Source organism: Macrosteles quadrilineatus, unplaced genomic scaffold (assembly GCF_028750875.1).
Source record: "Macrosteles quadrilineatus isolate MER2022 unplaced genomic scaffold, UCM_ALF_1.0 Scaffold_4__1_contigs__length_99947679, whole genome shotgun sequence".
NCBI lineage: Eukaryota > Metazoa > Arthropoda > Insecta > Hemiptera > Cicadellidae > Macrosteles > Macrosteles quadrilineatus.
The window spans coordinates 16,953,741-16,966,350 of NW_026542597.1; the positions used below are offsets into that span (position 1 = coordinate 16,953,741).

A 12,610-nucleotide genomic window follows, 5' to 3' on the forward strand; every position below is an offset into this window, starting at 1 on the left:
ATTTTTTATTTCTTAAATTAAATGATTAGATAGTGTTTTGTATGTACTTCAACATGTGCATCAATTGTTTTCATTACTTTAGCTAGTTTTACTTTAAGACTTGGTTATTTATATTTCTCAACCTTAATGGTAGGCATAAGAGATGCTTTCGTTCATTAACTTTTACTCTGCTTATTTTCTAGTTCTCGTAACGTCTTCATTACTGTGTATATGATTTATCAAAACGACAGAACACCTATTCTGTCTCGACTTTCATATCCTACTGAGGTGGTTGCTTTTTCTACTTCTTGTTAACGTTAACTAGTCTGTAAGGTAAGTTATCAATAACATAACTAGGGACGTAATCTATATGTAGATAGGGAAGACAGCCAGCTTGAGTTTTGTGACAACATAAAAACATCAAACACAGAACTTTGATGTTGGATGCTGATGCAACCAAATTTCAAAAACCTTTGGGGTTTAAGTAATTTTTTTAGAGACTTTATAAAAGTGCATGTTTTTTTATTTATTCTATGATTCTAAATGTTCTGGCTGTATTACTTATTGAGGTGTGTAAGGACCAAATCTGACAAAATTCCTAGGGAAAATGGCAAAACTTTTTTTTAATAGGGGTTACAAGTTAACCACTAAGTGACACGAGTTTGGTAGTCCCTCATTCTTAAAAGCTGTTGATACTGCTAAAACTGAGAGCCAAAAGGTTAACGGAGTTAACAGTTGAGTTAAGAGTTAACAAATTCCGGCCTATTACATCTCCCTCAAGTACCCCCAACCTCAGCCAATTGCACAAAACTCTGCACAAATCCGCCCCATTTGTTCAAAAATATATTCTGAGTAAAAAAAAAAACATTTTTAAATGTGCGAGAGACTATTGGATGCCAGATAATCGGGTTTTACCATAGACTAACCAACAAAACTAGACTTCTCATCAAATTTTGAAGCTAATTTTTCATGTCTAGTTCATGTCCGGTGACACTGGGCGCTAGTGTCAATAAATTTTGTTTCTATTATTTTAGAGTAAATTTCATGATTTTTGCTTTACTGTTTGGTTACATAACTGGACAAGTTATTGTTGATGATTAGATTGTTTTATTTGGTTAAATGAGGTTTTAAATTACCGAAATAACAAGAAACGAATTCTAAACAAAACATGGCCTCTACAGTGAACTGGACAGAACTAACAATAAAATTGGCTTCAGCTGTTCCATAAGGGTGAGAAATCCACTAAGGGAGTATGTTTTATCTATGGTTTTACTATACAAACCATCTGAAAACCGAGTATATGTAACCGAGTCATATACACAAAACCGAGTCAGTGTAACCGAGTATATGATATGTTGTCACATTGTTGTTGGCTGGTTACGCTTATTACTGAGTATTCTTGTTAGTATTACATTAGCGTGTGGGTAATGACAATCTTGTTCTGCCTAAGGCGCTGTTATCAATTCTTATTACCTAATGTTTCTGTCTGTGTAACATTATTTAGCATTAATCTGATATTTAACAACCGAGTTCACTTTCATCTGGTAAGGTATGATGGGAATCATCCAGTTTAACCTAAAGAATCATCGTAGTGGTGCAGATATGTTTCTTAGCATATTTTTTTTCATACGAATGTGACCAAAGTTGACCTTGATTTATTTTTACCAGTGTGAACATTGCCCTAACATTGACTATAGAAGCTCATACTAATCTCTGGCTTACTTTGACTTAGCTGCATAGAATAAATTAACCATATAAAATTCAAAATTGTAAATAGAGCAAATTTAATGTATGGGGGGATTTCTTTTTGTTGCCTTACATTAATGGATCAATTAATAAGCTATCTTTGTGTTTTTATTGAGTTGCTTTGATTTTTGATCTATACAGTTGCTATCATTGTTAAAAATGTTCGCTAATTTGATCCTGTAATTTTTGTATGATGAAGACAGGCGCCACATACTTATAATAGTATGAACTTTGAAAATGAATATGTGTCATATTTAGTGTTACTAAAGTATAAAATACTAGTAATTGAAAAAAAAAAACGCACTACCTCAAACTTAACAAATAAAGTATTAAAATAATGCTGTCAATCAGTTATCCTAAACAACTGAATGGGCTTTAAACTTCTTGAGACAATTATTGGGCTGGGGTTGATTTTTTAGGGGGTTTGGGTATTGATATATTTGTTACTGTATTTTCAGATTTCTTGCAAATGTATGTCCCGTCCCCTTTTAGTTTAGGACAGGACACTTTCACATTTGCAAGAAATCTGAGAATACAGTACCACATTTATGAACTGAATGGTTGGATTCGGATTCGATGGTATCTTATCTATAAAGGACTTAATTGATCAAACTTAACAAAATCATTTGTTTGTGCTTTAACTCTCTAACTCTCTATTGGAATTCACATTACCGTACCAGATGAAAGTACACTTTTTATTTAGATATTTATCAAGCTAATGCTTCCACTTGGATTTTTTCATTTGTCTTTAAATTTATCATTATGTAATCCATGTAAGAATAAATTTTATAATGTAATTTTACTAAACTACACTTTGAATTCTGAAACATGTTCTCATAAATGGGACCATCAAAGAATTGTTTGACTTGCGTTTTCAAAATGTCATTTGTTCCTGTTAGATGTTCGTAGGTCGTCCCATTGTAACCGGAACTATATTTTGTTTGAATAACTATTTGAGTAAATCTTCCAAAGTAGTTTTCAATTAAAACAGCAGCATCTGCTCCCTGCTGATATTCTCGTTTATTCTGTCTGTATTTTGTTTTAACAGTAATTCTTATGCATCACAACTATTTGATATTCATTACAGATATTAATATTAATCGTAGAGTAAATTATTTCACTGCAATATCGTTGTGTGTTTCGGTGATTTTTAAAATGCACAAGAACTATTTCAGTTTTACCTGATTCATTATACTGTATTTTCTTAACTGTAATCATGTTTGCTTTTGGAGAAGACATTACAAAATGTGTGAATAGATTTCTTAAACATATTTGATTTGAATAAAACAGTAATGTAATTACCTATTGAGTGTTCATTAAGATAGAGGGAATTGTATATTTGATTTTAGTTATTGGGATCTAAAAAATAATAGGAGAATGGCAAACGATCAAATCTGGCACATTTGTATTTAACCATCAAATTTTGTACCCCTTGCAGCAAACCTAGTTACGCATTGGCCTGATGTTATTTATTTTGAGTGTGTAGTCCTTTATGCTCCCATAACAACTTTTAAGATATTTAAGTTTTTTTTTTTTTTTAATAATACAATATAAATGACTTCTTGAATTTATTCACCCAAAGAAAGTGATATTGAATTACATTCATTGAATTCCTATCCATGATTTCATACTCTATTTGGCAAGGTTTTCAAGCAATTTAATTTATACCGAGTTGTTTTATTTTGAAAGCTTTGTAATAAGAGGTTCGGTACTTTCATTTGATTATAAGAGATTTGATTATACTTATATTTGGAGAATCTACAGCGAATCATTTTGGTGTCTTCTTCAACAGCCTGTTTAAATTTATGGTGCTTTTCTTGTATTTTATGATTGTATTATTTTATTTGTTATAATATCTGTGATATTTTCTTATTCTATATACAAACTCGTATTTAAAAGTAACTCAATTCATCGTTTGTTTTCGGTCATGAGTGTTTGGAATTTAGTTTACTTGCACAAACCAAATTGATATTATAAACCTCCCAGTTATTAGTTTCCTTGAAGAAAATTTCTTAAAGGTACAAATTGTAATATGTATTACTTAATGACAAAGATCTCAAATTTTTTTATCACAATTTTATTTACAATCTGTTCATTTTTATTAAGATAATAAATGGTAATATAAAATGTAGTCTTAAGAATCGGGATAATGTTGCACAGCAAATACACTAAGATCTTGAAATTTTGTGTGATGGAACAAATCTTAATTTTGGCGTCAACATCCAAGTTAGGTATGATTAAAATATTATAGTTTCTATGTAGGGGGATGCGACACATAGACAATTTTTGCTTTACTGGTGGACCAACTTGTTATTATGCAAGATTGGCTGGATTGGAACCCTTGACCCCTAGACAACATGCCGGTGCTATAACCAACAGATCTGTCAAAATGATGATTTAAATGATGTTTTTGTGTTACTGGAATCTTACATCTTAATTTATCTATAATTTAAAACATGGAATTTAATTAATTTATTAAATGGAATAATCTGGGAATGTGTCTAGAATTGAAAATCACTCAATTGGGTGTATTTACATCTCAGGCCGTGATTTATTACATGACACAGCATATACAGGGTGTTCAAAAAAGGTGGGGACATAATTTACAAAGTGATTTTTTTGGGCCAAAATAAGCAAACAGTGTATGAACATGTGTCTTCTTCATCGACATTGATTCCTTTTCCTCTAACTGGATTTAAGGAGTTTTAGGAATTACCTTAACTGAGCTTACTAAGGACAGACCAGTTAAGCCAGTCAACTAGACAAGCCGGTAGTCAGGAGAAAAGTTTCAATGACATACTATCTTAAAAATCCTAACAAAGTCTAAAGACAAAACAAACATATGAGGTTTGTGGTAAGTTTTTTTAATTTAAGTTTCCGTACAACGAATATGTCAATTAATTGTGGTTTGTAATAACCTTTTGTGATATTACATCATTTTGTTGAAAACAACTTCCGCACTTAAACCGATAACGAATTTTGAATTGAGTTTAACTTGTTAACTCTTCAATAATCGTAATCAAACTAAATTTCTTGTTATAAAAGACGATACAAATAAAATATCCCTTGAACATCTCACGTCTATTGATTGATTTACCTCTTTCTCCAGATTTACCTCCTGTCAAAATTTGGATTCAAAGCAAGTAATTGTAGAAGCAAAGTGTAAGAAAAAATTATTTTCTTACATAGACCTTTCAGACTAGGATTTGTAAGCAGAGTGTTTTTGTTGAAGTGCAGTCATGTTTAATTAATCGTTTGAACAGTGATGAGAAAGAAGGCAAGAATTAAAATGTTTTATAAATCCAACAAATGAGTTGGGAAAGAGAAGAAATATTTATTTACTTCCTTACCTATCTACATGGGGTTTTCCCTGTTACATCACTTTTCCACCCGCCCTACTTAACTGATTTTTATGATTGATGTGTAATTTTAAATTTATGTTCTAGCACACCAACGAATGGTAACTAAAATAGTATATTTCATTACTAGGACCGAAAGCGGCATTTTCCAGTGTGCACGCTCAAGTTTCATGTATGAGGCAAAACCTAATACAGGTAAACCAAATTTCACGTACGAGGCATAGCCGAGGACAGGAATAATAGAGATAATTGAAAAGATATAAACCTTCAAAGGCAACCGAAATAATTGTTTGAGAAACCATGAGTAGCTGTGACAATTAATTCCACAAAAAATTTCCCTTTGAAGTTACACACCATTATTGCAATGTTCACTAGAAAACTATCTTTGATTCAGAAAAACTTCACAGGTTAAACAGTTTGTAAACATTGCCAATTTACTTACTGAATAATACCTGACTCAACTCTCAGTCGCTTGGTCTCGGGTATTATAAATTTTGAAGTAGCAACAAGAAGTGCAGAATGTGACTGGTCCAATGATCCTACATGACGGAAATCTATCTACAATTGGGTAGATAATGTTTCTACAGTTGGTTGTGATACTAAATAATTTGGCCGAAAACCTGAGGTGTTCTCTAGCATTCTAGAAACACTAGTGATTTTAATTTACAAAACAAACATTAAAGAAAGTGTTATTTAAAAAACTTCATAAACCACATAGTTTTGATGCCACAGTTCTCTATTTACATAAAGATCATCAACAAACTTAAATTTTCAAATTCTTACTTCAAAAGATCAAATAAATTCTTCTAATATAAATGGAGTAGAAAAAAATTGTCTGGATTAAGATAAATCAAGGTAAAAACACTATACAACCCTACAATTTCCTCAATCAATTCACTTTTGAAGGATAAAAATCACAACTAAATAAAACAAGGTTTTAATATTTTAATAAAAATGCAATCTATAAATGTATATTTACTTAGGAATGATCACTGAAGACGCGACCGTCCTCAACGAAATAAATAACTGTCCAACAACCTTTGCATGTAACACTCGATTTAACAAAACAGCCGAGTTATACAACAAAAGATGTACAAATAAATTTGTTAAAAAAAGTGTTTAGTGACACTAGTACACACAAAGGGCGATGAAAAAACGACAGCTTTTAACCTAGGCGCTTATGTACACATCACTTGGTGAGTCTGTTCGTCGCACTAGACTTGCGTGCTGTGAGGTTCGTTGCGGCTGACCTGCGGCTGCGCCCACTCGACAAAGTCATCTATCAACACCGGCCACGCGCCCTCCTCGTCGTAATTGGACATGTCGTCGTTGATGACCATGGCAAAGTCCAACAACAGGTTCCAGGTGTCTTTTGGTATTGATCTTTTGTGATGTTCCTGCAACAATATGGAAGTTTAGCTTTGACTATGGTTCTAGGTATTGATTATTTTTTGAAGCTCAAACACTAAAGGTAGGATGATTATGTAGTTGAAATATTCTTTTAGGACTTCCATAACTGAGTAAAACTAATCAAATTATGAAACATATCAAACCTTTTACTTTGTTTACCATGATAATTATGAACAATACCTGGTAATTGTTGGTACTTGCCAGGAATTTGTTGTAGGCCTACTTGGTAATTGTTTATTATTACCAACAGACAAAACAGACTTATCTAATCATAATACAATAAAAATATTGATTTGGATCATTCAATCTAAACGTCATTTTCAATAAACAACACAACACATTCCAAAGCACTGAATAATCCACTAATCTTATCTTACTAGATTTACTTCCTCAAAACATGTAAACAGTCTGCGCAAAACAATAACATGAGGATGACTCAGCTGCCGGTTTTGTAGACAACAGATGTTACGAGATCAGTGATGCCAACCCATCAATTAGAAATTTACCACAAAAAATCAAAACAGTTAGCTATTGCAACAATTATAGGCCTATTGATTATTGATTAATGGCCGAAGGTAACTGTTGGCAGCAAAAGAAACAAATTTAAAATACATTAATGACGTTAACATGTTTGTATGTAAAATGCGTCGTACGCTTGTGACCTTCAGATTGAGTTGCATATAGGCCTATATCGGTCCAACACTCACAAATGAATAGTCGTTGACGTATCGTCCAACGCTGGGGAAGGGTTAAACAACCAATTTCAATTTCAATCTTTAATGTAGTAAGGTGTGAGTAAGATGCCTTGTTTAACTTGATTAGTATTACCATAGAGAATTAAGGTAAAGAATAAACACACTTGTGGGACGACTGTGCGCTTTCAGCTCTAGTATGTTATGCCGAAAATATACTTATGACGAGCAAGGAAAGTACAAACCGCAAGAACTAATTCCTATTGTACAGGTCCCCTCCACCATGAGCGTTGTTTAGATGACATCTGACAATGTCAAATGCATCATTGTATATGCCTGACGACAAATAAAAATCTTGAAATCATGATGACGAGGGGGGCAGTGTTGGACTTTGCATGTCCCGGTGCTGCCACTATTATTTATCAGTTCATTTCATTCCTGTAACTATTGTACGGTACAGTCTCACTCCTTACTGTGCTTTATATGTTCCACACAGACTAGTGGCCCATGTGGACGGGATTTTGCAAAGTTAAAAGAGGCTGCAAACCTCTATTAAAAAATAACCTAGGCCTACCTGAAGAAACTGGCACCAGAGATCCAAAAAACGGAATTTGCCTCTAAGTACAATATTCCAGTAGGTAATGGCCATGTCGAGGTCTAAACCCTTCTGATTTGGGTTCTTGGCGTAGTTAAACGTAAAGTGGTAAAAGTCCTTAAACTTGTTCTGGTCTTTGAGCTCGTTTTCCAGGGAGGGCAATCGACACTTCAGCTTCTCTACACTGTCACAACTGTAGAACAGAGGTAATTTTTAGAACATGAGCTATAGAACAATGAAAAAACACTCTAAATAGTGAATTATTTAACTTCTGCTAAAAACTGTAAAAAATAAAGCAGTGAGCTGTGTAATGTGGAATTGAAACTTACAGACCATTATTTACAGATTTAATGTAAGAACTTATACAGTCTGGGAATGCATCTGAATCCATGAAAAATGTATTCTTCCTCATGTGCATCAAGTGAGTCTTAACACAGTAAAGGACGGATAGTCAAAGGAGCAAAAAAAAAAGGGTTAGAGAAGCAATTAGGCCTCGCTAATTTACAGCTGGGGGGAAATACAAAAACTACAGTAACGCCATTTTAAATTTAGAAAAAAAAACATTAGCCCTACAGAAAAAACAATTGGAGTAGTTGGGTGTGTTGCTAGCCTAACTTACAGTCGGGACCACAAAAGTTTGTAGTTGGCGGCAGCCAATCACAAGAGAAGGCTAGTGCGACGTTGCCATATCGCCCGTTGACGACACTAATTAAAATACTAAACAATATTTTCAAATCAGCTAGTATTATTAGATGTGGCAACACCCCACTGTCCTCATTGGCTCCTTCGAAGTCACGTGGTAAATAGGCTCCTCCCTCCACTGCAAACCTTCGTGGTCCCGACTTTAGTGGTTAAGTTAGCCCATTCGTATTCAGTGTGAAAGAGACAAATTCAATTTCACTGAGGGGCGCCATCAGGACACTGAAAATATTAGCTTTTCTTCTTACCAGTATAGGCCTAACCTATAACACACATAAACCGTTGTAGCATTTTGATTTTTAAAATCATAAAGGTAACTTACCATAGCTCTGTCATTCCTGTCATGAACTCTTCTCGTGAAAACTCACATTGAGCAGCAGCTCGAAACTTCCATGCTATTATTAGCACTAATTTGGATTCCGGACTGAGATTTAAATCATCAAGAAACTTCATAATACCTTCCGCAGTCATCTTGTCTGGCTCTGCCGGATCTAAAGGGGTTAAAATTGTTTTATTACTTAAATAACTGTTTGTTTATCAACAAAATGGAAAGTTATTAAAAACTAACTATTTTTAATAGGTAGGTAGCCTACTGCAGATTATTCAAAAACAATTCAAAGATTTATTTCAACAAGAAACAAGATTGCACACTTGTACAGTTGACGTCAAGATACTAAGACTAATAAATTAACAAGAGTGAATAACACAGTGAGTGAACAATAACAGTCAGAATGGCTCCATTATTTTATTCAAATTTTTTCTCAATTATTGTATGGAACATTATATTTCCATACAACATATATTTTGTGTCTACAAAATTGAAGGAATATTTCCATTAGTACTTAACCCTCCGGTGGTCGCACCTAAAAATTTACGTTATCGGTACTAGTCGCACTGTATCAGATTGATTTTTTTTTGTGTTAAATTAAATAAAAGGCTAGTAAGCAACAGTACCTGAGAACCGAATACTTTTGAGTGTATATGGATACCATTTAATAGCTTCCTAATCAATAATGAACCTTTTTTAAAAAAAATGTATATAGAAAACCTTGCATCATGTGTTTTACCGATAACGGGAAAGGTCGCAACGTATCAAAATAATACAAAGTTTGTAAAATAATTTAAAAAAACCATTGATAGCCTACATTTGAACAATTCATTGTAATTAAACAGCAGTAGCCTACATGTATGAAAATAGCCTTAAAAATACTAAATAGTTTAATTTCAATCTTAAAAATATTGAAATTCCTATTTTTAAAAAGCTTGTAAAACTGGCAGGGTCGCACAGTATCAAAGTGATACAATGACCTTGGGAGAGGCAAGTGTTTACCCGACAAAACCAGTTAACCGGTACCGTACATCACTGATCAATAAGTTAGTAGGTAGGGGTAGAGACTACAGTTATGGAGAGGGTAAGGGTTGGGCCGCTAACTACAAAATGGTGGCAATAAAGGAAACCGCTATATCAATTTGATCAGGTGCGAACGCCCGAGGGTTAAAGTATGAATCTATACACCATAACTGATTAAACGGCAGCCCATTACAGATATTTTGATAGCCTAAACCTTTGCCCTAGTTTGGCAAGTCGTACTGGCTGCATTTTCGATGTTAACTGTGCGAAACCATTTAAAAGTCATTTGTCTCTGCGCTTGCATAGGGGCTTTCCCCACAAGCTCGGAACTAGGCTATTTTAGGTTTAATACATGATATAATCGTTAAGCAGACAACAACAAACATTTTGTGTGAAAAAACACATATATTTTTGCCAGTGGTTCTGGTCCATCTTGTGGAATCATAAGAATGTATGTGCGCCAGTACGGAGATTAAACATTTATCCAAGCTGCCAAGCAAAAGAAGTAAGTTACAGCTGATAACAGACCAAGTAACTTAAGGCGACCGAAAACTGTATTTTCCGATCTAAAAGAGATCAAGCTTATTGTAATGCAATTTAAATTGCTAGCTTAAAGGTTAACGTTTCAGACTTCGGTAGGGGAGGGGAGGGATGGGTTCGATTCCCTGCACATCCACAACACATGAATTTGGACGGCTTTCCCTGAAAGTGTTTGATTACTTCCTCTTTTGATTCCTCAAGTAAAAATGCCACCATCAGGCCTTTATTATATAACAAAATAAAAACACATTATACTCAAAGTGTTTTGTTTGTTTTTAAACATGTTTATTAAGTTAACTTAAACCTAGTTGACTTAAGGGTGAATTTCAAGAGTTTGTCGGCCTATAATTTCCTACTACAGTAGAGTCCCGCAAACTCGGCGTAATGTGGACTGGAAGGGTGCCGAGTTTGTGAAATGCCGGGTTATCGGGAACTAGGGTTAAAAATAAGAACAATACAATTGGTAAGCTAATTAACTACCTCTTTTATTTATTTATATATTACAAGTCAGTATTAAGTCATCAGATATAGTAAAACAAATCATTTGTACGAGCTGAGAATGATTTGACTTGAGCTGGCTTGAGTCCATGTTTAACTCGGACTCAAAAAATCACTAATTTTCTGAGCCAGATGATGGCCGAGTTATCCAGACTGCCGGGTTATCGAGTGCCGAGTTTGCGGGACTCTACTGTACTAAATTTATTAGGGTAGGTACTAAGTTACAAAAGTTGTGGTAGGCCTAACTTAAAGAGTTTTTGTAAGGGGTCCACAACTAAGTTAGGCTTACCATAAAACACTAATAACTAAAGATAATTATAATAGTTTGGTAACTAAAGACTGTTTGTAAGCATAATATAAACGCTGAAATCTTTGTGTAGAAGCTAAGTTATGATGACATACCGAGGTTTAGGCCTATGCCTAACGCGACCTATCCAGAAATGGTCAACGGTCAAGAGGATGGTAATTATGCCTATGAAGCAACCAGCTTAGGGCTAAACCTAACCTATAAAACTCAATTGAATTCTTATTACGTGACTTTTAAGACAAGTCTAAGTTACTGCATTGACAAAGATGATTTTAACTTTTTTGGACGCTATAACTAACTTAAGTCACAAATCACTCTTAAAGTACCTATCAGCATCTCGGAAGTTCGATTAGGGGAGTACAAGATTAGGCTAGGTTGCAAAGCAACATCGCCATGGCCTACGTAAGTTTATTCAGTGAATTGTTTCACTTAACTTAGGCCTATTAGGCATGTTAAGGACTAAAGAAAAAATTTTATGAGTTTAGGATTCTTAAGCCATTGATCATCCATAACAGACGGCTGCATATAACTTTACGTCCTACACTAATTAGACTGAAAATATCGATCGATATATCGATTATTTAAAATAGCCTAGAAGTATCAATTATTCGATATATCATTTCGTTAGTCAGGTAAGGTTAACCTCACCTAACTAACCAAACGATAGCCTATATCGAATGAAACAATCGATAAATTTATATTTACATTCGGTTTTTTTCATTTGAATGAATGTAGGACGTAAAGTAAAGTGCAGCCTAACAGACTAAATCAAATAAAACAGATTGCTCATAACCTAGTGGTCGAATGTAGAGCATTGACTTGAGCGAATTATAGGCTAGGCTAGGTTAGGTTAAGCTTATGTGTATAAAGAACAAACTAATTCTACTGTCCATGGCTTATTACTGACCTTTATATTTAGAAAACAAGAGTTCCAGTTTTTTCCTGTCAACTGTAACCTTTGGCTCTTTGTAGTACACATCTGGATTTTGAAAATAGTTGTCTGAAGCCAGCTCCAGTTTCCATTCATTTTGAGAAAGGCAATATATTGCAGTTTGTTCTCCAGTTTGAGTAAACGCTATGAATTTTTTAACTTTATCTCGCTGTGATAGTTTCAATTTATGCTGAAACAAGGTAAATAAATTTGAAGCCAAGTAGAAAGTGAGGCTAGAAATGTAATACTAGAACATAACACAAAGGTATGGAAAGCAAAATTGTTTCTAACGATAGGAACAACAAAGAAAATGTAACATCGGAGTTTAAAAGAATATAATACAAACCATTTCCAGGCTTTTAAGGTCAAAAGACCAAAATGCTCACAACAAATTCAACATAAATTTGCCTATTACAGAAGTGTTGTGGACGCAGCGCGCATGGCCACCACTCGCCAGCAAAATAGCAAAGTGAAATCTGAATCTGACTGAGGAATCAGCTGGA

General features: G+C 34.0%; 1 protein-coding gene across 1 annotated transcript; it reads right to left on the minus strand.

The window, feature by feature from the left end:
* Positions 1-6,009: 6,009 nt before the first annotated feature.
* Positions 6,010-12,562, minus strand: LOC128991949 (DCN1-like protein 1). Its single transcript, XM_054415249.1, has 5 exons — positions 12,454-12,562; positions 12,084-12,297; positions 8,803-8,971; positions 7,761-7,974; positions 6,010-6,481 (listed from the first exon to the last, which is right to left on the minus strand). Exons 1-5 carry the CDS (start codon positions 12,454-12,456, stop codon positions 6,299-6,301), a joined length of 783 nt encoding a protein of 260 aa, XP_054271224.1. The 5' UTR covers positions 12,457-12,562; the 3' UTR covers positions 6,010-6,298.
* Between the last annotated feature and the right edge of the window lie 48 nt (positions 12,563-12,610).